Raw genomic sequence first — 25663 nt, forward strand, 5'->3', positions numbered from 1 at the left:
GCCTGTTAATCAGGACAGAATGGGACAGTGTCAGGGCATGGCCTCCGCTCATCCCCCACCTTATTATATATAGCTTAATTATAGCAACCATCCACACCTTAGTGTAAAATTCCCCTACCAGATTACTTCTCCAAGTGAATTCTTTGATTATGAATTAAAAACCCTGTCCAGAGTCAAAGGAGTTTCAGGTTCCAGAGCAGGGGTGGGGGTGAGGGACAAAGGGGCCATCTACCCATCCCATCTAAGTGGAGCCCTGCTCTCCTGCCCTGCATCTAAGGTTATTTTACCTGACCCGTGCCAGCAGCTCAGTGCCTTGGCAATGTGGCTGTGTTTCAGCCTGGTTGAATTACCTGGGAAACAAGGCCAGAGGTGAGGCCTGAAACCCAGTCCAGGCTGTCCAGTCCTGGAGCCAAGGGTCTAGACCCCTGGGAGTTGGGCAGAGACAGGAAGTTAAAAATAGATGCACTTCGTTCCTATGGTCCTGGGCAGCTTCTTCCTCACCCAGGGACAAGGGGACTGCAAAGGCTGAGGCCAGATGGTGGCCCCTCAGGGACTGCAGATCCTGCCTAGGCGAGGCATCCTCCAGAATTCCCCGAGGGGGGACCCCAGGGAGGAGGAGCCCCCAAGACAGTTATGGCCACCAGGGCGCTCTTTCTTGGACTAGGATGCAGACTTGACAGGACCTGCCTCTTACCCTTACTGCTGACCGATAAGCCCTAGCGTCCGGTTGGATCCTCTCTGTCCTCTGTCTCCCAGAAGGCTGACCCTGGGAATCCAGGAGGGGTCAGCAAGAGGCTGGAGGATGGCCCATGGGGACATTTCCTATGGATGCCGGAAGTCCAGAGGACCCCAAAGGCCTGACAGGAGGGGAGTTGCAGGCAGGACCGGCTACAGAATTCGTGAGGCCCCAGGCAAAAGAAAACACCGAGACCTTTGTTCAACACAAGAATTTCTACATGGCGACAGCAGAGGGTTAAATCTACTTGAGGGGCCCTGTGACAGTCTGCAGGGCCCTCCTTCTGCCAGACCACACGGACAGAGTCCCCACAGCACCTCTGTGATTAGAGAAAAGTGCTTTCTGGGTGCACCAGCTCCGTGCTAGGGCACACAGCTTGGGAGGGTCACTGGCTCGAGGCCCCCTTGGCTGGGCAACTTGCACAGCTGTCCTCAGCAGCCCTGACTACAGACCCCATGATGTGGGGAACCCGGATGAAGCCCAGGAAGAGGCAGTTCAGAAATGGTTCATTCAGTCAAGAAACAGCATCATTCCCTGGACAGTTTACACTTAGCCTTTCAGCAGCATTTATGGAGCACCTACTGTGTGCCTTCCTCACTGCGGCATCTGCACTTTCTCCTCTTGGAGGATGGGGTCAGGGGCACATTCATCCCTCTGGGACTTTGGCCAAATTTCTTCCTATTTTAGGGCCTTGGTTTCCTCTGCTTCAGCCCTTCAGTGGCTCCCCTCACACTGTGAATGTCCTCATGGTGGCCCACGAGGCCCTGCAGGGTCCTCCTCCTTCTGTCACCACTGTCCCACACGCCAGCCACAAGCCTGCTTTCTGTCCCTCAAGGCTCATTCCCACCTCAGGACCTTTGCACTTGCTGTTTCATCCACCTGACAGGCTTCCTCACCCCTGCACCCTGTCCTCATGTGACCAGCTCGTTCTCTTCTGTCTGGCCTTCACTTGAACGTGCTCCTGCCTCGTGGAGGGCCTCTTCTGATACCCTGCCCCCCCCATTTCAATTCTTCCACAGCACTCCCCACAACTGGATCTGTCTCAGTGATTGCTGCCCCGGAGGAGGGTGGGGCCTGGGTCTCTTCCTGGAGCCTGGGACTGGGGCTGGCCAGAGTGGGTGTGCCATACATATTTGTGGAGTGAATTAGGGATTCCTAAGGGTGCTTCCAGCTGGGACACTCCAGAATTTCAACCCTGAGATGCACTCCTTCCAGGCACACCTCAAGATGCACTCCTTCCAGCAACACCTCGAAACTGAGCAGCCTGGGACAAGGTGACAAGCTGGGGGGCCTGACTGTCTGGCCAGGCCTCACGGGGCTCTAATGTGCACCTGTCACACCGAGGGAAAGAGCGATGGGAGGGCGAGGCCTGGTCTGGCGCCCAGGGGGTGCCCTAGGACATGGCATTGACGCCAAGGCCCAAAGCAGCTTAAGCAGGAACTGGCCAGGTGAAGGGTGGGAAGAGAGTCCCAGGTGGAGGGCACAGCCTGTGCCAAGGCTGGAGGGGAGAGAGGTCAGTGTGGCTAAACTCAGAGCTGCGGAGCCAGGGCCCACCAGGCTTGGGCTGGCGAGACAGTGGCCCCCGAAGCAGAAACGCACCTTCCTCTTGCGGGAGACACAGGGCGGAGCGGCCATGAACTCACGTCCAGAGGGTCAGCACTGACCCCAGGCCCGTCTCCACAGAGGCTGCTCCTCCTCTTGAAACTCCCCACAGGTACCTGCTGTGTGCCAGCGTGTGCCAGCCTGTGCCGGCTGCTTGCCCTGTGCCACCTCATTGTGCCTTCACGACAAGCCGTGAGGGAGGGACATTTGTGATTACCTTTTCACATATGAGGAAACCGAGACTCAGGAAGGTGAAGTCACTTGCCCCAGGTCACAGAGCTGGGAGAGGTGACCCCATTTTCCATTTTTTTCAAACAGGAAGAACATTCCATCCTAACCCCTCCCCGAGGAGCTGAAGTTTCAACTCTCAATCAGTCTGGCTGTGTGACCTTGAGAAAGCAGCTCCACCTTTCTGAGCCTCAGGTTTCTGCTCTGCCAAGTGGGCCTGGTAGGTTTCTCCCAACACCAAGAGTCACACACACACACCACATACCACACACCACGCACTCTGTCCTGGGCTGCAGGCCTGGCAGGAGAGCAAGGATGTCCCTGCCATCCCAGCCCAGCCCTGGATCAAGCCCCACACCCATCCCACTGGCAGAACTTACGCGATCCTGCGGCTCTGTGCGTTGCTGAAGCCCGCAAAGGAGGCACTCCGGCCCACGACCCCCACAGCCCCTGCGTCCCCGGAGGACAGGAACCGCACCCTCACCGACATGGCTGTCACCTACAGAGAGAGGATAGGAGAGTCAGCCTCAAACTGCCATCTGGTGAGAGTTGACCCAAGGCTGGCCATCCTCTACTATGGCCTCTGTGGCCCTTACAACAGAGAGCGGCCTGCCAGTACTGTCCCCAGCTCACAGATGAGAAAACTGAGGCTTGGTGAGGTTAGGGAACCTGCTTGGGAGCAGCGGCAAGAGTGAGGTTCAAACCCAGGTCTCTGTACTCTGTTCAGGTTCTTAATGCTTGAGCAATGCTCTGTCCTCATGCGGGGGAGACAGCGGCTTCTGGACCTAGCTCGTCTCACCTCCCCTCTGCTACTCCTCCCTGCCAGTAACCCTCACCCCTCCAGGAATCCTCACTGAGCACCCACTGTGTGCCAGACCCCATGCTGCAGACACGCACTGAGCAGACAGGCAGAGTTCTTGGCCTCCAGGGCTCCCATTCCAGCGAGGAGGCCAACGAGCCACCAGACAATTATAGTAGGGCGTCAACAGTGAAGGGTGGGAGAACCCAGGGGGCCCTTGGCCCAGCCACAGAAAAGGCAACCCAGAACTGAGACGGAAAGGCTAAGGAGGAGAGAAGGGGGGTAGGGGCGTAGGGAAGGGTATCTGAGGCAGAGGGAACAGCTTGTTAAAGGCCTGGAGATGCAGATGACGTGGTATAATCCAGAATCTGATACAAGTTCAGGGGGTTGGGGCATGGCTCCAGGTGAGGTCGGAGAGGCCAGCAGAACGCAGGCCATGGAGGGCCTTGGTAGCCCCAGGGAGGACTTTGGCCTTACAGTTGGGCGAGGGTAACTGGGAGCCATGGGAGGGTTTTGAGCAGGGAGTGACAAAGCCCAGTTCATATAAGCCAGGCTGCTGACATCAGAGGCCTCCAGAAGCCCCGGCTCCACTGCCCCATCTCTGACCCGAGCTGCAATGAGGCCAGCCTAGAACCCTGTCTGTCTTCTCTTTTTTCCAAACCATCTCTAGATTGGAAAAATGCCACCACATCCCTTGGGACTGTGGCCTGGTATCTTCCAGCACGGATGATCGGAAAGCTCTCCTCCATATCTAACCTAAATCTCTGCTGCTACAGTTTCATACCTCACTCCTCAGCCAGGGTGGGGTTAGCCCACCAATTCCAGGACCCCACTGCCCCGGCTAAACCTGTAAAAAGGCCCCACCCCACCAACTCCCTCATATTCCCACTGGTGAGGCCACTACATTCCACATCCCCTCCACCCCCAACTGAGTCCAGGCTCCACACTTTGCACAGGCTGGGGCCTCTGCCTGAGTAATGTTCTCTTTCGAGCCACATCTGTCCAGCATCCAGTCCTGCCTTTTGTTTGTCAGCCCTCGCTCTGAACCCCCAGTAGATCTGTGCAGCCCCCACAAGCCTGCCCCTCTTATTCATCCCCCACCCCACCGCCCCACAGGAGAGCATTGGAAACAGAAAAGCCAGGCTTAGGCCCAAAGCCTGGCTGTCACAGTGCCACTCACAGGCTCTGGGCCTCAGTGATCACATCTGTAAAATGGAAATTCAGGAAAGGTCCAAGGGGCCAGTGAGCTGAGAGCACACAACGCAAGAGACACTCAAAAAGAGCTGGTTGTCTCTGTGCCCTTGTTCTGACCAAGACCCCTGCCCTGGAGGTGAGCTGCTGAGACAGAGAAGCCAGTGAGTGACTTCCAGCCCTGATAGGGGAAGCTGGTTGCGTGTGCTGAGCACTCACTGTGTGGCAAGCCCCAGTGGCAGGGACTGTCACCTGCTCTAAATTCATGAACAGCAGCGCTGTGTAGAGATGGGGAGGTTGAGGCAATCTGGTAATGGAGGCATCATTTATTGAGTGCTCATTAAGCCAGCCTGGCTAAATGCCTTATGTAAATTATCTTATTAAATCCACACAACCCCCTTAGGCCTAAGAGCTATTGCAAATGTAATTCAACAGATGAAGAAACTAAAGCTCAGAGAGGTGACAAGGTTGGCCCAGGGACCCAGCTCGAAAGCTGCAGAGCCAGGTTTAGAGCCGAAGCCTGACCGAAGCCAATGCCAGCATTTCTCACTGTGCATGGTCAGGTGTCCCACACCCTAGGGTTTGCCCCAGCCCCACAGGGAGGTCCCCACGGCCCCCACCTGCTCTGCGCTGCTGCGGCTTAGACCAGCTCAGACAGTCTGTTGTTACATTTTCAGGAATTTGGTAGCTTGAGATCAGACACGGTAGGAATATTTACACCACAAAATCAGCGAGCGCTATGAATTAGGGCTTTTTTCCTGCTGATGGTTAAACATTTATGGAGAACCCCATCCCCACTAAGCTCAGCACCTGCTCTGGGTGAACCTTCTCAAACTGCTTGACTGCCCCCCCAAACCCCCAAAGCTGGGCAAGGGAATGAGGAGGGTGCAGGGAGGAGATCACCCAGGTTAGTGGTGGGGACGCAGACTCTGGAGCCAGCCCAGGGCTGGGGGCACATTCATAGCACATCTTCCTGGGACCGGAGGACAAAGACTGAAAGGTGGAGACTGCTCCCACCGTGTCACCTGGCCGTGTAGCCCAGAGTGCAAGCAGTGGGAGAACAAAGCTGATGATAAAAGGTAAGAATTTCCACCACGTGCTAGACTCCGAGGGTGGGCAAAGGTTTTCTTCAAAGAACCAGAGAGTAAATCTTGTTGGCTTTGCAGGCCATACGGTCTTGGTCACAATGACTCAGCTCTACAGTTTTAGAGCAAAGCAGCCACAGACTATTTGTAAATGAATGAGCACGGCTGTGCTGCAATGGCACATTATTACAAGAGCAGCAGCTCCTGATGGCCGACTCTGGGTAGCCCACACTCTGCCTGCTGCTTGTTCCACGGGCTTAAAATCTCATTCAGTTCTTTCCACACTCTAGGAGGCAAGTATTATTATTATTTCCATTTTGCAGATAAAGAAACCGAGGCTCAGAGAGGAGGTAAAATGACTCATCCAAGGTCACACAGGTAAGAAACCCCAGAGCTGGGATCTGAACCTGGGCAGGATGGACTCCACAGCCTGGCCCCTTCCCATGAGTGCCAGACCCCAGCTGAGGGGGAGGCAAAGGCCCCAGAATTGAAGTGGGTTTGTGAAGGGGGGGTTTGAGGGTGTAGCCCAGGAAAATCAAGTCTCATGCCCTGCAGGCTTCAGGGTGTGTGCAGAGGCCCAGGTTTCTGTGGTCCCCTTTGGACCCAAGTCAGCTTTCCTACCATTTCACCCAGCTGGAGATGGGATGGCCTGACTGAGACCCCTGGAATCTCAAGCACCCTCTGTGGGCAGCTCCTGAGCAGCCCCACTGAAGGCTAGTCACCTTTGACCAAAGGTTATATTCCTGTTTAATCATTGACCCAAGACAGGGGTACTGTGACCCAGAACAAAGGCTGGGCACCTCCACCTGCAGCCCCCCTCCTCCCACCTCCCGTGCTATGGCTGGCATTAACTCTTTAGCTGCTGGACTGTGGGCAGGTGACTCAGGGCAGCCCTGGGCAGCTGGCACTCCTCAGGGCATGAGAGACTAGCCAGAGGCCTGGCTGGTCCCTGGGAGAGGAGAGAGGCACAGAAGTCATGCAGGTCCCAAACCTTTAGTGGCAGACACGACGGCCTCCTCTCGAGTGTCCCTCGCGTCTCTCTGGCCTGGCAATCTGGGCAGCACTCGCTGGCAATGCCACTGGGACGCAGCCTGTGGGCACAGGGAAGACAGGCAGCTGGAGGGGCTTCTCACACAGCCAGCTGCTCCCTAGACACTGGGGACTGTCCTGGGCCTCTCCTCCAAGGTGTGGCTGGGGGGAGCCGGAGCCCACTCCACTAAATCTGTCCTCTCACTGCTGGCCAAAGCCACCGCCCGCCAGAGGGAACCTGCAATTTCACCTCATTTGGAGGTGAGGCTTCTAAATTTAACGGCTGGGCTCCCGGGGCTGGGCAGCTTTTATGCCTGAGCCCCTCACTTAGGGCTCTTTCATATCCGCTCAAACACCAGCCAGGGCTCAGTTTGCTTACAGGAGTTTCCAAAATAGCCCCTCTGGTTTAGCATGAAAGGAAATGGCAAAATAGCCCGGGGTGAGGAATGTGAGTTTGGACCCGAGGCCTGGGCGCCCCGAAGAGGCAGCTCTGGAAACTAGACTGTCTTCTCCAGATGGGGTCCACCATCTGCGCCCCCATGGCCTCCTGCCCCGGGCAGGCCTGGCAGGAGTTCGTGTCCGGCTGCCACTCACACCTGCAGGTGCGCTGAGGACCCCGCCGCATGAGTGACCACGTGAGGGCACAGGGGGGCCCTCGTACTGGACTTCACAGCACACCTGCGCCCACGGCACAGGCGAAGACATTTGTGTGGCCATCAGGACTATGACTTTGAAGAGTAACGACATGCGAAAATGTTCAAAATAAGATGTTCAGTAAAAAAGAGCAAGATGCCAACTCTGTGCAGCGTAGTCTCAGTTTTCATTGTGAAGCAATGCCCTACCGATGTTCTACAACGGATGTGTGTCCCTCAGAATTAGAAAAAAATGTGAATTTGAAGAAAACAGAGCCACCCTTGCTCACACAGTAATTAGGCCGTGAGGAGGACTCTGTGGTCCTTTTGTCTGGAGACCATTGCTTTTCACAACGAACCTGGGATCCAAGGAGAAGCTTTCCTCTTCCAAAAACAATTTTTAAGGTTCATAAATGTCGTCCTCACTCCCAGTGAACTCTCCCGGGTTTTACAAGGTATAGATGCCCCTGATTTCCGTGAAAGGGACTCACTCCCATCGCCTTGGCCCAGGTCACCTGGAAGAGACAGCTACTCTTCGGGGCAGGAGTGTCCTGAGCTATCATGGGGGTGGGAGTGTGTGCAGGTGGGGGGCAGGATGGGGAGACAGAGCCTGGATGGGAGGTAACACAGGTGGGGGCCAAAGCTGGGCCTCTGAGACACACAGGAGGGCAGCTGAATCTCCTCCCAAACGCCCCCCCGGCCTGCTGTAGGACCAGGGGTAACAGCAGGGCTGACAGGAGGGACTGGGCTGAAGCGAGGGTGACTGAGGAGGGGCAGGACCAAGAGACCCCAAGGGAGGACAGGGTGAGGCCACACACTGGTCGCTGTTGCAGGCCAGGCGCCTCTGTTGGGTGTCAAACATTGAAACCCAAATCCTCCAGAATGTCAGAGACACAGAGCACCCCTCCCCGCAGCGGGACACCAGAGCAGGGTCTCTACCCGTCAGCCAGAGAGCCTTCAGGCCCCCCTCCCCGAGGTCCAGGGGGCCCGTGCACAGGGCCCATGTAAATGTTGGGATTACTTTTAGGCTCAGAACCCAAAAGCATGAAACTTTAGGTCAAAAAGCATGTTTTATTATATAATATTGGATATATCATTATTTACATATATTAGCTTGTATTTCATTATATAGTATGTTCATCTTTATACCAATTCAGTCATAATATATACTATTTAATACTTTTTAAGAGTTCCATGAAAGCCAGGGTGCCCAAGGGCCCATGGACATCATCTCGGGCCCTCTCCTTGGCCCTCTCCTAGCCCTCCCTCCAATCTGTCTGCCTCCAAACAGCCCTCCCCTCCGGCCCACCGCTGCCTTCTCCAGCTCCTGCCCACCCAAGTCTTCCTCTGCAGATCAAATTAGCCTTTTTCCCTGCTTCTCTCAGTTTACCTCCCACTCTCCCTACTCTCAACTCCACTGAGACGAGCCCGAGTCAGGCCAAACCTCGCACTTGACCTGACTTAGCTCATCTGACCCTCACCAAGATGTGGTGCTGTGGCTTCTACTTTGCCTGGTTCAGGCCCTTAGGACTGAGGAGCTCAAGTCCAGGCAGCTAAGCTGTTGGCCCAGCCTCTCAACTGCAGGCCTACAGGTCTCAGCTGACAGGTCAGTAAAATGGGCCAGACCCCTTAGACAGCAGTCATGCTGGTAATGTCATGATAGTGTAACCCCCACCCCCAATCTGGAGTATTGGGGGGCCTCCCCTCCTTGAGGAGTCAGGCTTAAGCTCTCACATCTGCCTGCCCCCTTCACTCTGACCCCTACTCAGTGGGGGGTGGGCCTCATTTGTCCACGTGCATCTCCCTGATTCCTAGTGAGATCCACGTGGCCACTCTTTAGAGTCTCCTCTCCTGGGATTTGCCAATTTACATATTCCTTTGTCCAGTCATCTAGATTTTTCTTACTGATTGTAAGGAGCTGCCTATAAATCCAGGATGGCGATCCTCTCGGTTTCTCCCAGCCCCCAGTCACTTTTTCACTCATTCTTACTGAGGGGTGTGTGTGCGTGTGTGTGCATGTGTGTGTGTGTGTATGTGGCAGAAGCTTCCGATATTGGTGTGCCCCAGTGTGTCAGCATTTCCCTTCTATGTCTTCGAGCGTGGAGCCTGCTTTCTCTGCCTCTCTGATGACATTTCTAATCTGTGGCACTGAAGCCTCGCTCCCTAGGTGAGGATTCTGCCTTCCCCGCCAGGCTGCAAAGTCCTTCGGAACAGCCCCTCCTCCCTAGAGCTCAGTCCAGAGGTTTCCCTGTCTGCCCTGCTTCTCAGAAACACCCCGCGTCTGCCCCCCGCCCCAGCCCCACCAGAAAGCAGAGTGAGCTTTGAAAATGTCCATCAGCTTTCTCACACCCCACCCTAGGCGCAGGGCTTCTGGGCGGCTTAGAATTAAACATCTCACCCCCGCACCACACCCAGACCGCCCTGAAGGAGACGCCGCCTCCAGAGAGGCCCCCAGAGACAGCCAGAGCTCCCTACCCACTGCCCAGGAAGGCAAGCGCACCCCATTGTGCCCCCTTCCACCTCTCAAAAATTAGTCACCACTGGGGCTTGTCACAGTAAGAGCAGGTGCATGGCAGAGATGGGTAGGAGTTTAAGCGATCACCCCATTTCCACCCACCTCTCCCAGCCTGTGAGGCCGGCAGGAAGAGCTGTCAGCACCCCACCCCACCCCCCACCCCTTTTGTAGCTGAAGCTCTGTGGCTGAGACAGGGGAAGTGGTTCCACTCTCACACAGCCAGGTACGGGGGCGCAGAAGGGATATCTTGGCATTCAGGCATATTTTGAGCACTTTCATGGTGGCAGGTGAGGGTGGGGGTGAACAGGGACCACACTGGAGGAGCCCATAAGTGGGTGAGGGGCTAGGGCCGTAAGTGGGGAGCCCAGTGGGTATTAGGAGCTGCTCTATCCGACCACACCGCACCGATTGGTGGCCCAGCCTACACCCTGTATCTCAGGAGGACCCATAGCCCTGAGTCAACCTCCTGGAATGCCCCGGGCTCCCCCAATAGCAGGCTCCGGGGCGCCTGCACAGACATGTGATCCGTGGAGAGGGGGCTGTTTGCTAATAGAGGCTGCTAGCACGGGAAATGGTCAAGGGTTCAACAAGAGATGAGCCATCTGGTCGTCCTGAGGTAAACAATTTACAAGAGATAAATCAAGCCAGCCTGCTGTTCTGGTGTTTTTTTTTTGACAGTGGGATGTGCGGTTTCCCTTTCCTCTGGGTGCTGGGTGGAGAGAGACTGTCCCAGGCACCCTGGCCCCAGCTCAAGAGACTCCCTGGGGTAGGGAGGCTGGAAAAGTCAGATATTTTTCACACCTCTTTATGCCAGATTGTTAACCCACATTGTAAGGAGAGTAGATTTTCTCCCAAAGGAACAGACTTGTTTTCAAGAATCCAAAACCTTGAATTTCTAGAATCTTCAGCCTTAAGTCCATTTCCTGTTGGAAGAAGACCCCCTACTGGTCTCCCCAGGTATTGCAGCCATGCTCTACCAGCCTCTGCAAATGCCCTTGAAAGCAAGAGGGGCTCCAGGCTTGCCCTTGGGAGTGAAGCCAATGGATTCCCAAGCTCGTGGGACATCTACGTGGCTTAACCGCCTGAAATAAACAGCTTGTGCTGAATTGTCATTCTGGAGTTTCCAAAAGTGTTGCAAAACATCCTAGGCTGACTCGGAATTTGTGTACTACAAGATGTTTATCAATTAATTCCCTCTTTGTCAAACATTCTTGCATGGGTCTATTGGGAGATGATTTTTGTGGGAATGAACCTCCAGTTTTGGAATGAAAGCCTCCAATTTTGCAATGAAAAAATTGTAATGAAAGAGGGTTCACTTTATAGAGGCTCATATTACAGAAAACGTGGCCGGAACAGGTAGTTGCCACAGGGACAAGGCCGAGGATTGTACTAAGTTCAATTTTTAAAAAGCGACTTCTGGGGACTAGGGTTTGGGGACTCTGCAGTAACCTGTGAGACACACATCTACAGAGTCACAGAGAGGTGATGAGTATAAGTCTTGGGGGTCAAAAAACCCAAGTCCAAGTCTAGCCTTTACCTCTATTTGATTAGGAGAAGTCACTTGTCCTCTGAGCCTGTTTCCTTATTTATTAGATGGAAGCCATTGAAATACCCTTATTTTACAGTTGGGAGGACATGCATTTTTCTCATTAAAAGGAAAACCCAAATAATAATTGACAGGTTTTGCTACTGCTTTGCGCTGCTAAGGTTAGGAATATGAGGGAGTATATTGGTTTTCTATGGCTGCTGTAACTAAGACCATACACGGGGTGGCTTAAAGCAACGAAGTGTATCGTCTCACAGTTCTGGAGGCCAGAGGGCCATGGTCCCTCTAACGGCTCGAGGAGAGCATCATTCCTTGCCTCTGCCAGCTTCTGGTTGTGGCCATCACTCCTTGGCTTGTGGCTGCGTCACTCCAACCTCTGCCTGTTGTTACTTGCCATTCTCCCTACATGCCTCTGTCTTCACAATGCATTTCCCTCTTGTTATAAGGACACCAGTCATATTTGGTTAAGGCTCACCCTAATGACCTCCCCTTAACCTAGTTACATCTGCAAAGACCCAATTTGCAAATAAGATTCCCATTCACAGGTACAAGGGTGTAGGACTTCAACATATGTTTTAGGGGATGCAAGTCAACCCATAATAAGTAGAAAACTTTTTGTTTAGTCCAGCAGTTTAATGAGGTTTTAGATGTGCCTTGAGTGGGCCCTGAGCATTGGTGGGTGGGGGAAGAGGCACTGGACTGATCCAAATAAGAAAACACAGAAATGTGCATGTGATGACTGACAGTTGGAGAAGGGGAAGGCTTTGGGGGAGGTGAGGCGACAGCACATGAGATTCTCCGGGCAAAGGGTGGGGATTCTAGAATTTATTGCCAAGTATGCTCCCCCTGGTTCCCATGACCCCAAATTCTGTGGACTTTCTTCCTGATGGTAGCCCGTTTTCCTTTTGAGGATTTAGTTCTTGCCTGCTGCTGTTGGTCTGATGGGACTGGCCCAGAGCCCCATGGTCCCCTCACCGAGGAGAGGCACAAGACCCAGCCCAGGCTAAGTAGACACAGCCTCTCTGGAAAAGGAAACTGGAACAGAAGGACAGGAAAGAGACCATGCTGGATTTTCATCCTGGCCACGGTGGGACCCTGATTGGAATGTCTGCTGTGAATCCATCTTATATACCTGAGCTCCTGGTTCAGGCCCATTTCTAGGCCTGGTTCTCTGGATCCATGAGGGGGCCCCTCCCTTTGGGCCAGGGCATCACAGCCTGGGCTGGACGCCTCCCCCACTGGGGGCTGGGCCACTGCCAAGGGGAGCCTTCCTGCACACATGCAGCTTGGATTCTGTGCCCCTCAGGCGTTATTGGTTTTCCTGCTTAATGAGGTGAGGTTCACCCAGCCCAGTGGTGATCCCTGTAAAACCCTAGAGTTTCGATGACCCAATGTGGTGAGTTTACAGGGAAACACTCCCTAAGGGCTGGGTTGGCTGGAAACAGATGCTTTGCCCCTTCCAAAGACAGTAATGAGGTCTGAGGGTTCTAATGGAGGCAGGGGTGCTGTGAGCGCCAAGAGCCCTGGGTTGAGTGGCAGAAGATTCGGGCTGCAGCCCCAGCCGGCTAACTAGGCATTCACCTCTCTCATGGTTAAAACAGGGATAAAATGTATCTCACAGGATCACTGTTGGGCTACAACCAATGTAGAATCGGCCTGAAAACCATGATGCCCTAAGCAAACGAAGAAAGTACCAACCTAACTGTAATTATCATCACTATCATTAGAACCTAAGACCTTCTGTGGCAGGCAGAATATTAAACCCCCAGTGACTTTGACCTTGAATAATCCTCTACTGTTTGAGTGTGGGTGGCAGTTGTGAATATAATGAGATATGACTCCCTGATTATGCTCCTCCAGGCAAAAGAGGTTTAAAGCACGAGAGGGATTTGGTGTGAGGGAGATTCTTTCTTTCTGGCTTTGAAAATGGGAGGCCATATGGTAAGGGAAGCTGGAGGCCCCTAGAAGCTGACAGTGAACCCGGCTGACAGCTAGCAAGGACGCGGGATCTCAGTCCTACAGCCACATAGAACTGAATGACGTCAATAACAATGATCTTGGACATGGATTTGTCTCAGATCGTCCTGACAAGAACTCAGCCTGACCGATACCTTGAATTTCAGCCTTGTGACACCTTGAGCAGAGACCCCAGCCTCATGATGCCAGCACTCTGCCCTGCAGAACTGGCAGCTCTTCAGTGGGGGCTGTGTGAAGCTGCTAGGTTTGCTGCAGTTTGTTACACTGCAACAAAAAAAAATGATACCCACTCTGTAAAGGAAGCCTTACCATGGAAAGTTCCTAGATGACCTGCCCTCCCAATATAGCCGAGTGGTTAGAGACAAGGTTCCTATCCAGACTATACTGCTCAGTGTTTGTGTAATGTTGGGCGCACTACCTCCCTCACCTCTCAGAGCCTCAGTTTCCTCATCTGTAAAATGGGAATGGAAATTAAATGTGTGTAAAGCACTGGAGCAGAGCACATCATAAAAACCTGTAATAAATGCTTGAGAAACATGAGCAATGTACATGTTAATGATTAGAATCAGCTGACAACTCACAATGGTGCACCTGTGTTCTTCATAGCCCTGCCCCCCACACCAAGAACATGGGAATGAGCCCTGCCCTGAGAGTTACAGGCCAGTTGGGGAATCAGGGCCCTGAAAAGAAAGCCCCAGCTTTGAATGCAGTAGGTGGCATGTGCATAACATTCTCAGTGGGCACAGCAGGGCAAAGACCAGGCTGCAGAGCTCACAGCTCCCCCTTGGAGTCTGGCTCAGGCCTGGGTGTAAGTTTCTTCCTCAAGATCCCTCTGCGCTGACTTACATGAGGAGGAAATTTTTTTTAAGGATTCTGCTGCTGAGCCCCTGTCTCAAGCCTGAGATCAAGGCCTTGCCCTTGGGAGCATGTGGAGAAATTGGGAGCCTTAGACACTGCTGGTGGGAATGTAAAATGGTGCAGCTGCTTTGGGAGATGGTTTGGTAGTTCCTCAAATGAGTAACCATATAGTTACAGTACAGCCCAGCAATTCCACTCCTCGGTAGACACCTAAGGGAAATGAATATATGTGCAATAAAACCTGTACGCCAGTGTTCTTGGCAACATTATTCATAATAGCCAAGAAGTAAAAAATACCCAAATATCATCATCTGATGAATGGATAAACAAAATATGCTCTATCCATACAACGTGATATTACTCGGCCATGTAAAGGAATGAAGTATGGATATGTTACAACATGGATGACTCTTGAAAACACTGCTGAGTGAAAGAGGCCAAATGTAAAAGGATATTATATTATATGACCCCATTTGTATGAAAGTCAGAGCAGGCAAATCCGTAGAGACAGGAAGTAGATTAATGGTTGCCAGGGGCTGGGAGCAGGGAGAATGTGAGTGATTGCCAATGCGTATGGCATTTCTTTTGAGGGAGATGAAAATTTTTCTGTAATTAGATGGTGGTGATGGTTGCTCAGTTTTGTAAATATGCTAAAAGCCATTGGATTGTAGTCTTTAAAAGAATAAATTTTATGGTATGTGAGTTATATCTCAATGTTTAAAAATCGGTTTTTTAAAAGTTCTGAATGTTACTAGCTGCATGATCTTGACTTGGCCTGAGCCCCCAACTCCCCACCTGTAGACCATAACCGCAGTGCTACCACGTGGGGCTGCTGGGATCACATAAGAAAATACAAGAAAGCCATGCTCAATAAATGGAAGTTTTAGAATCCTAATGGAGCTAGGGTTAGTCACTGGAAGAGTAGAAAGTTGGGGTGGCCTCTCAAGGGTCTGTCCCTCCAGCAGCTCTGCTCCCTAATGCACATGCTGCTGGGCTGACTGTCCTCAGGTGGCCACCCTCTCTGTCCTGGTCGCTCTGCCCCCTCTGGCTGGAATGCGCAGCATGACCTCCCTGGCAGGTCTGAACTCGCCCCTGCCTTCAAGCACCCCTACAGCTCCTCCTCTGGACAGCTTTCCTGTTCCCAGCAGAGCCCTAGGGCACACAGCCGGCCCTCTCCCGAGGCCCTGAAGGAAGAGCTGATGGAAGCCTGAGTCACCCGAGTGCTCTCATCTCTCATCCCTGGAGCCAGGCTCTCTCTAAGCAACGTGATGAGAGGGGTCATGACTTCCGCTAGTGTGTCCCAGATTTCATTCATTTATCACTTCCACAGTTTTCCCCGTAATCTGAGTACCAGCTGTATCCTAAGTTACTTAATTCTTATCTTTAAATCAACTCACTTTTCAAAAAAATAACTATTTTAAAAGGACACTTCAATCTTGATGGTAAATGAAGAGCAGGGGTCATTTGCCATCAGTAATAACATAAATGGGAATGACAGAACAGTCACGCTGAGCACAGGACCACAGTCAAGTGCAGGGGACACCGTTGCCTGGGAAGCCTCTGCCATTCAAGGGGGGAGGTGAGTGGGTCTCGGGGAGGCACTGAAGACATTGAAGACAAACAGACGTTTTCATTGGCGTAATCAGGACTGAAAGATCATTGAAAGGGGACTTACGTGATCTCTGAGTCACTGTTACCTAATGCCCGCACCTCCTAAATCACCTCTCCTTGTCTCCAGCAGGTTGTGACTTAAATATCACTTCCTCGTGAGGTGTTTTCTGGCCCCTTGTCTCTGTGGGTCCACCCCTGCCCTCCAGTCCCCAATCCCCCCTTCCTGCTTTATTTTTTTCTTTAGTATTAATTATCATCTGATAGCCTATACGCTACATTTTCCTATTGTCTGTCACCCCAGCTAGAATGCAAACGCTCAGAAGGGGTTTATGGCCAAGGCAAACACTTTCAGAAAGTGCCTGGCCTAGAAAGTATTCTGTAAATATCTCCTGAATGGATGGATGGATGGATGGATGGATGGATGGATGGATGGATGGATGGATGGATGGATGAATCTTGTCTCTCCAGCAACTTTGCACTATCTTACACCAGCTTTGTACCAAATCTTAGGAGGTGGCCCAGTAAACAATTGCTGAGTGAGAGATCGAATGAAGGAATCAATCAATGAATTTTTGCCTGGACAGTCACACTCTCAATTTTTGAGACAACCCAGACCTCATGTGTGTATGTTTTCAAAGTCCCCAGTTCTAAATTCTTTGTGCAGATCATCTCCAGGACAAAAAGAACAGAGCCTTTGCCAAGAAGAGAAGTTGCATTCCCAGGCCTCCGGTTTAGATTAAATAGTGATGGCTTACCAGAAAAAGACAGTTGGGGACCCCAAGAAGTTGTGGGGAGCTGGAGGAGTGGGAAGAGTGTTCCCCAGGGACCAACTCCTCGCTGCCCTCCTGCCCAGTGCCCCTGGCACACTGCCGAGTGGGGGAAGCCAGCCAGACACACAGGCACGCTGCACTTACTAAGTGATCCTAAGTACATCAAGATGGGCGCATTGACGCCAGCCACTCGGAGGGGATCTGGAATGAATTGGGGGGTTGTTAAGATCGCCGACTTAAGCCTCTTCTCACAGGAAAAATATTTATTTCACCGAGCTCTGCTTTTTGGAAAGCTGCGCCTGTTACAGACTGCATCGATCTAGCAGAGTTTTGGCTACTGCTGGTTTTTGTCTCCTCTCCTGTCTCAGGCCGCGTGGGCCGAGTGTGTGCATGTGTATGCGTGTGTGTGTGTGTGTGTCCATGATTATTAAGCAATCAGCCAGGAGACACAGCCAGGACACTCTGCTCTACTTTAACAAGTAAAAAAAGGACACCAGCTGAGTTCATGACATGGGACAGATTCAAGACCTGGGTATTTTTTCTGCAAGGATGCCTGCTTGCAAGAGGCAATTACTTCTTTCCTTCCCTTTTAATCTAATAGGCTCCTTTTTTTTTTCCTGGTTTGGGGCAAAAATACAGACAAGTATAAGGAAGAAAGTGAAATTCCTCTTTCAAGGAGCCATGACTAGTCATTAGTGCACAGTTCTTTTCATTTCTTTTCTACTCTTTGGAGCCTAAGGGTTTGAATTCTAGCCTTGCTGCTTGCGGGCTGTGTGATCCTGACAGTCACGTCACCTCTTGGAACCTTTATTTCCTCATCTGTGAAATGGAGTAAGAACTGTACCTACAAGAGAAAGTACATACAGAGCTTAGCCGTTTCCAGCACACAGTAAGTGCTCAATAAGTGGTACCTGTTTTCATAGGATAAATATATATAATTTTTATACTTTATCTCTTTTCACTATTCTCATGAGCATTTTTAATACCTGCAAAATATTCTATTGCAGGGCTACACCAACATTATTTTTTAACTGTTCCCTATGGATGGAAATAGAGGTTGCCTCCACAGTATTACAAAAATTGCTGTGACAAACTTCTCTAGACTCAAATCTTGATCTGCATTCGAGGCTCTGTCTTTAGGGTGAATAGGATGAGTTCTCAGAAGTGGGATTATTGGGTCAAATGGTATGAGCACGTCCAAGAACCTCAATATATCCTCTTTAGCCCTGGAAGTTGCTTTCCAGAAAGATTACCCCTGGACGTGGCTGAGAGACTCCATCTCACCGCATCCCAGCTGCACTGAGGGTTATTGCCTGTCAGTTGTTGCTCATCTGACAGGCAAAATGTCATCTCAACTCTTTCATTTGCATTTAAAAAGTGTTACTCACTGTTTTTCTAATATTGATTTTACTAGCTACAACATGTTGAATGCGTACGCTATGCCAAGCACGGGCTTAGGGCCCTTGGTAAACTGTCTTAATCACACTCTGGGTGAGCAGCGAAAGCAGGTCGCAAACCGACGCTGGCACCCCTATGCTCAGAGCACCCTCACTCACAGCAGCCAAAAGGTGGGCGCAACTCCGGAGCCTACCAACAAATGAACGTGAGCAAAGGGAGGCAAATGCATACATGGAACAGCATGCACCTGGGAAAGGAAATGACTTCGACACAGGCTACAGCACGGATGGACCTTGAGGACCTGCTGAGTGAAGTAACCCAGTCACGGAAGGACAGACATTGTGTGATCCCACTTACATGAGGTTTCTAATAATTCACAGGGACAGAAGTCGAACCCTGGTCACCGTGCTCTGAGGGAAGGGGCCGTGGGGCGCTGCTGTGCAATGGGCACAGCGTTTCAGTGGGCAAAGGAAAAATGCTGACGATGGGTGGTGCTGATGGCTGCCCAGCAGGGTGAAGGTACATAGTGCCGCAGAACTGCACGCTTTCAAATGGTTAAACTGGTAAACTTAACGCTATGTCTGTTTCACCATAATAATAAAAATCTTAATCTTCGTGACATCCTACAAAGTACATGTTGTTACTACCCTTCCCCCTTCTTTAAGAGATTATGAACCTGCCCTGGCCGGTGTGGCTCAGTGGTTGGGCGTCATTCCATGCACCAAGAGGTCTCGGGTGTGATTCCTGGTCAGGGCACATGACCAGATTGTGGGCTCGATCCCCAGGAGGCGATGGGGTACAGGAGGCAGCCAATCAAGGTTTCTCCCTCATCGGTGTTTCTCTCTCCCCCTCGCCCTTTCTCTCTCTAAAAAACAATAAAAACGTACTTTAAAAGTAAAATAAATAAATGAAAGATGATGAAACTATTGCTCAAAGAGGTTCAACACATTCCCAGAGTCACACGACTTAAAAGTAGTAGGGACAGGCTTAGGTGCCAGGCCGTATCCTTGAGGCTACAATATCCTACAAGAATTCTGTGGACACAGGAGTCAGAGGGAAAATTCAACCAAACTCAAGGTAGCACGTGGAGTTAGCAAGACACAGTGCCAGACTCCCGAGCTGCTGGCCCAGGAGGTTCAGAGTTCAGTTCTAAATTTATTCTCCAAGCAACTTGTGGGTTCTAAATATGGCCAAACAAGTTCTTCCAGCCTAATCAATGACGTGGGTGCATTGTTTTAAAGATCAAACCCTTTTCCTGGTATGAAAGTAATAAAATAATGCAGTTTGTTTGGAGAAGCAGCCTGTGAGCAGCCATCTGGAATGAGCCTGGGCTCACTGATGGTGGACACATGTGGTTGTTGACTGATTTCTCGAGGAGGGGATTAAAACCATTTCCTAAACCTGAGTCTGAATTTCTCCTCCTGAATGAACCTGAAACAGACCCTCAGGAAATAATTAGGCAAAAAAGTCTAACCTGAACCAAACATAAAATTTTCCTAAAATTACTAATTAAGAACAAAATAGGACTGTGCAGATAGTCTCCAGGCAAGGGAGGAATGGCAGGGTTTTTGGGGACTCATGGGCTGAGTCCCCACTTCTCTGGGAAGGTGTTGGGGTGGCTGACTGGTCCATTACCCCTTCTCAGGCATGCTGCCTCGACTGAGGCGGAGCTGGCATGTGACCCTTGTGGTCTCGCCACCTGGGACTGAACAAGCCCTGGACCCTGGACCCAAGAGAGACCCCTACTCACTGGCCAGGAACATACAACTTCTGGTGCTTGGTCCAAAAGGATGAGCCTAGACCTCAGATTTCCTCCCTCGGGGTGCAAATCAAGACACACAGGACAATCCAACTGGTGCAGGTGCTTGAGCTGAAGGGTCGTGGATATTTGGAGCTGGAAGGGCCATTCTGGGGCATAAGCGCACAGACGTATGTGGAAGAGGGGTAGGTGCTGTGCCACTCTGGGTGGCAGTGATAGTGCTGAGTGGCTGGATCAAACATCACCTGAAACCTACCTACCACTGGACTTTCCAAATTCATTTAAGTAGATTTCCCGGGTTTTGATGTGTGTGTTTTTTTAATAATCAAAAGGAACATCTCTATAACCTTCCAATGCATCCCTTTTTTACCTGAAATTGTTAGAGTAGATTTATGATCCACAGAACCCAAACAGAGCAGAAGCTCTTTGGGAGAGTTTAGGATTCAAAGCAGTGTCCCTGCATGTCCCAGTGACAAGCTTCCTTTTCTTGGTCGGAGGCACTTGGAGGAGAGACAAAGAGGTTAGGACTTTGCTGCAGGAACACGCTGTCCTCACAACACCCCCTTCTCAGCCTCAGAACTGCTGCTATCAGACTCCCTCTGGAGGTTGGACAAAGGGTGAAGCCAGGAACTCCTGAGGCCAAAGGGCAGGGCAGGGGCCTGGGAGAGAAGGCGCGGGCTTCGAGTAGGCAGAAATGTGTCTCCTGTTTCCCTCGGGCCCCCACAGCACAGATGTCGTCCACAGTGAGTCGAGCTGACAATGGGGACGAATAGCATTCCCTTGACAGGCAGTGACCAGCGCTAGGGCACTACCGGGGGTAAACCAAGTCTCCTCAAGGCAAAGCGGCTTAGCCGCGAGTGGTGGCTTTGGGATTTGAATCTGCATCTGATGGGCTCCAAGTGTGGCACCTTGTCCAATATCTGCCCTTGAATTTCCCTTCTAGCTGCTTCTGCAATCAGCAGGCCCTCCAGATGTCCCTCGGAGGCTGCAGGGAGCTGACTGCTGATGAAGAAAAGGTTCGGCCGCAAACCTGCCTCCCCCTCGGGCGGCTGCCAGACCTGCCGGAGGCGTGGGTGCGTCCCGTCTACCTGGCAGCATCTGCTTTTGTCATCACTCAGGGCTGCCTTGGGTAGGACCAGATCCCCTGAAGAAGCGGAAAGCCAAAAGGAATTAAAAGTAAATTTCCAAAAGGAAATACATAAGCAATGAGAATTGGCCACATCTGTGAAACTGGGCGCCTCGTAAGAGCCAGGCGCTGGGCCTGAGTTTGCGCCCAGGTGGTGGACATCCAGGTGCTGCCGTAAGGACTGCAGGGCTGGCCTCAGGGGAACTGTCGGGGGCCTCGAGGCCCAGCAACTTAGGCGGTTCTTTTTCCCGGGGCCGCGGAGTACCCTCCTCTCGGATGCCCAGCACTGCTTCCACCGTTGGCTTCCTGTCATTTCTCAGGGGCCCCGGGGCAGTCAGCTCAACCAGAACCATGATACCAGTTTGAGTCCTGGTCCCACGCTCATTGGCTGTGTGACTTGGGGTAAGTCAATGCTCCTCTCTGAGCCTCGGTTTTCTCCCCTGTACAATGGAAGGGCTTGTGCTAGGCCAGATGTTTTCAAACTGCTGATTGCACCTGTCCGCGGGCTGTGAGCTCAACTGACGGATTCGCAACACACACCTACTGATGTTTTCCCGCCTTCACGGTGAGGTGTACACCCTGCCCTTTCTGGGAATGACCGCGTGCTTCTCTGATCCCACCCGGCACCTTACTGGGCACAACTTGCCTACTGGTTAAGTGACTCGCACTCTCTGTTCTGTTTCTTTGCACAATGCCTGCCAACCGAGAGTGTGGCTCGGTCAGAACTAGGGTCAGGCAGCCCTGACTCCACCGTGGCCACCTCTCCAAGCCTCCGGGTCAGCGTCTGTCTCTGTCATGGGAAATAACTCCACCTACCTCACGGACCGATTTGTGAATTTGAAGTGAGATAATGCATGCAAAGCTCTTGGCTTTGTGAGAAGCATGTGGCGAGCCCTCTAAGACAACGGGCTCCTGTGGTCAGGAGAGCCCTCGGCACCTCCCTACCGCCGAAGATCAGCTGGATCTTGGGCACCTGTTTTCTGACTGGTTGGCTGCAGCTGAGCTGGGAGGATAATGGCTATCAAAGGACTTACTCTCAACTTTCTGGCTTCCTTCGACTGGTGGCCAGACTCTTCTCCCCTCCAAGACAGCCCTGACCCCAGCCCCAGAAGGGACTTACTTCAGCATCACCCCCTTTCGAGAATGCATGTTTGGTAGAGCATGTCACTGGGTTTTATTGTAGTTAAGGTAGGGGAACAAAAGCCCATTGAGACCTCTGGGACCGGCAAATGATTTGACAGGAGGGTTCCCTGTGTATGGTCCTGACTTGTGCCTGCAGCGCTGTGCTCTGCTCCGGGCTGTACTCCGAGCAAGAGCCAGGTCAGCGGCCTAGCTTTCTGTCTTCTCTCTGACCTCGGGTCTATTTCTGATCCTTGTGAGGCAGCTGTCTAGAGTGGAAATCTCCACTGAGGGACAGGCCTCTTCTCAGTGCTGGAATCAGGCAGAACCCCACAGGAAAGTTGGGCGGGTTTGGTCACTGAGTTCCTGCGTGGCACTAGGCAAATTGCACCAACTCTCAGAGCTTCGTTTTCCGTATCCCCATCAGGTTAGGGCAGAAATTGCCAATTGTTTTGGCTCATGTTCTAATGCCAACTGCGGGGTACAGGTTACTCTGATGCAATATTGAGATGGATTCTGAAACTGTGTTTTGCTCACTAGGAGAAGGTGCTGTGATTGACTGGCAATGTCTGCCATGAATCGAAGGGTGGGCAAGAATAATATGTTTGGTGTCACATCCTATCTACCCCAACCCAGAAGCTCTATAAGGCTCCTTACAGTGTGAAATGGCACAGATTCTTAAGATCTCATTAGACCACACAAAATTTAAGAAGATCTCTGTTGATTTGGCCTTTTTTCCAATAGCACCCTTGGTTTCTCCTGGTGAGCACCACTTTTTAGTGCACACTGGCATGGAGGCCTGCTCAGACCACCACATCTCACAGCCACAGTGACTGACTCAGATAAGGAACTCTCCTCCAGGCCAGGTCCCTGAAAATCAGTCCTAAGATCCCCCAGTCCCAGCCAGCCCACTGGATCCAGCCAGACCTAAAGCTAAACCTAATCTTACACTTTTAAATTCTGTGAGCTAATACGTTGTCTTTTATGCTTCAGCCAGCATTAATCAGTTTCGTTGCTTATAACTCAGAGTCCTAATATGCACAGATTCTTTCTTTTCCCGTCAGGCCCAGAATGGGCACCAAAGAAGGTTTGGCTAATATGACAGTGAGAACATCTGGGGCTTTGTTTTTGTTTTGTTCTGTTTTTTCTTTCTTTCTTTTTTTTTCTTTTTTTTTAATCCAGCCAAGACAAGAGGCCTAGAATGCAGAGAAAATGGGCCAATTTCTTCAAATGGAGAAGCCTGGGAGACCTCTCCTGAGGAGTCTCTATGAGAAGATGGCCCCTGCTTTGGATGAGTAGAGTCAAAAAGAAGGCAAATTGTCTGGAACATCCTTCTGTTCCCCCGAAACAACGTTTTCGTGAATGCTTTTTCCTTAGCTTCTTGGGGCACTGAATCTAGTTTGGTTAAAGTTTGTTTAAAAACATTGCCATAAATCATAAATACCCTTGAGAGGGTCCATTAACCATCAACCAGCAAAGTTAATATCCCTGCACTCCCTTCTCCTCCAGTTAAATGGCCTGGAACTCCACCCCAGACCCAGAGGAAACTTCCCTGCCTTGTCCTAGAGCATTTCAAACTTGAGTTTCTGCTTTACGTTCTTAAGGTATCCTCGTGCAAGCTCAGAGTACTGGCCTGGCTCCTTCACAGTGAGGCGACCGTGACATGGAACTGACAGCTCTGGGCATTTCTGGAGTCTGGCTTTGGAAGTTTTTTCTGGGGCCAGTTCTTTTCTGCCCCCACCCCCACCTCACCATCCGGGAACCTGAGAGGCACAGCAGCAGCAGCAGGAAAATAGTGAAGCCTTTGGAGTCAGACCTGGAGACGAATCCTAGCCTGACTCATACTTGCTGTGTCATCACGGACAAGTTGCTTAACCTGCCTGAGCCTCAGTTTTCCTTTCTGTAAAATGGCGATAATAATGCTACCTAGCAGAGGGCCGTTTCTGAGAACCCCATGTTATGATGCTTGTGTAATGCCTGAGTGAGTAAACGGTGGCTCTAGTGGTGACAGTCATGTCATTTTGATCAGCTTAGAGCAGGGGGGGAAGGAAGGAGGGTGGGGGAGAGAGAGAGAAAGGAAACTCTCAGAGCTTCTGCGTCATTCCACCCTGGGGTGGGGACCATAGCCTCCCCAGCCACCCTAGTTCAAGGCTCGCCCTGTCCAGTGCGCCAGCCCAGCCTCTGGAGAGCTGGCAGCTTCATCCTTTCAGGGGACTTATTGGTCTCTTTCTCCCCCACATGGGGAAACTGAGGCTGGCCCTCTGCCCAAATTCCAGAGTCTGTTGGCAGAGACTGAGCTGTGGCAGAAGCTCTGGCCACTGGGTCTGCGGGACTTTGTTACAGTGGCCTGAACAGACTGAGACAATTGTTACACACCCTCATTGCTCTTTTTGTCACTCCATCAGCACAGTTAGCACATGACTGATTACGTGTGTGATCATTTCTGTAACAGGTAATAGTTTGGGAAATATTACTGTACTTTCCCCTTTGCCTTTCTGAGTAAGCAGCCCTCCCTTCTTGGTCCTCTCATCTGCCTTCCTGGGAAGACTGGGGTATGTATGGAGGCCTGCAGAGCTGAACCACAGCAACATGCAGGTCCTCGTAATCAAAACAGATTTTCTTGTGAGATAGTATAGGCTTAAAAGCCAGCACTGTGAGAAAACATTTTTTAAAAGTCCGTTAGCACCCTGGCCGCGTAGCTCAGTTGGTTAGAGTGTCATCCCGATGCACCAAGGTGTGAATTTGACCCCTGGTCAGGGCACATGCAAGAATCAACCAGTGAATGCATGAGTAAGTAGAACAAATTGATGTTTCTCTCTCTATCTCTCCCCATTCCTCTCTCTAAAAAAATCAATTTGAAAAAAATTTTTTTAAAGTCCATTACCTCCCAATTAACGTAGCAAAGGCAAAGAATTTCCCCAAATTATTGAGAAAGTAGAAAGGTCTTCCTTCAATACCTAGGGCAGGAGCCCACGCATAGAAGAAGGGAGGTCACTCCTCTGTCCTTCTTGGCTCAGCCGGAAAGGACAGAAGCATGGAAGAGGGTGGTGGTGAAGAGTGTGGGCTCGGGACTGCCTGGGGTCAGATCCCAGCTCTGCCACTTCCTAGCTGTGTCACCATGGGCAAGCTATTTTGCTTCTCTGTGCGTCACTCTCCTCATCTGTGAAATGGGACTAGGAGGACTTCCTCACAGTTGCTGTGAGTATTAAATGAGTTGATGTGTGAGCTACTTAGGATGGGCTTTGGTGAATAACAGGCATTCTACGTACCCAGTGGTCTATGTATTCGTGTTTTTAATACAAATAGAATTAGCTCCAAAGGCTAGGGTTTGCACTGCCCCTCCAGGGGCTCAAGGGGAAGCTGCACTGAGACCACCAGCTACCAGTATAGAGTGGGACCCTGGAGCTGCAGCAGGTTGAAAGGAAAGAAGCTCTGATGATCCGCTTTCCCTGGCTACACAGGGTCCCCTGTGGCCAGGATGGGGCTCCACACATGCTTACTCAGGCGGGGTCACACTGTTAGGGCAAGGGGCATTGTGACTGCGACCGGGGCTGGTGGTGGAGATGAGGGGGTCCGAGCCAAGGTGGAGACAAATGAGCCAGACAGGGCTCCAGGCCCCAAGCTCCTCCAGCCGCCAGCTACAGCCACATATGCCAGAAAGGTAAACGGCAACCGGGGCAAC

At 51.5% G+C, this 25663-nt stretch overlaps 1 protein-coding gene across 1 annotated transcript in view; it reads right to left on the reverse strand.

Annotated features, from left to right (window-relative positions):
- Nucleotides 1-25663, reverse strand: part of RIPOR3 (RIPOR family member 3) — a 59211-nt gene that overhangs the window by 21435 nt on the left and 12113 nt on the right. Inside the window, exons 2-3 of the mRNA XM_087819163.1 lie at nt 6633-6732; nt 2947-3065 (exon numbers count right to left, since the gene is read on the reverse strand). Of these exons, the coding sequence (XP_087675289.1) occupies nt 2947-3056 (110 nt within the window). The 5' untranslated portion in view covers nt 3057-3065; nt 6633-6732. The remainder of the gene's footprint in view (nt 1-2946; nt 3066-6632; nt 6733-25663) is intronic.

This window comes from Miniopterus natalensis, chromosome 7, assembly GCF_054644295.1.
Source record: "Miniopterus natalensis isolate mMinNat1 chromosome 7, mMinNat1.hap1, whole genome shotgun sequence".
Lineage (NCBI taxonomy): Eukaryota > Metazoa > Chordata > Mammalia > Chiroptera > Miniopteridae > Miniopterus > Miniopterus natalensis.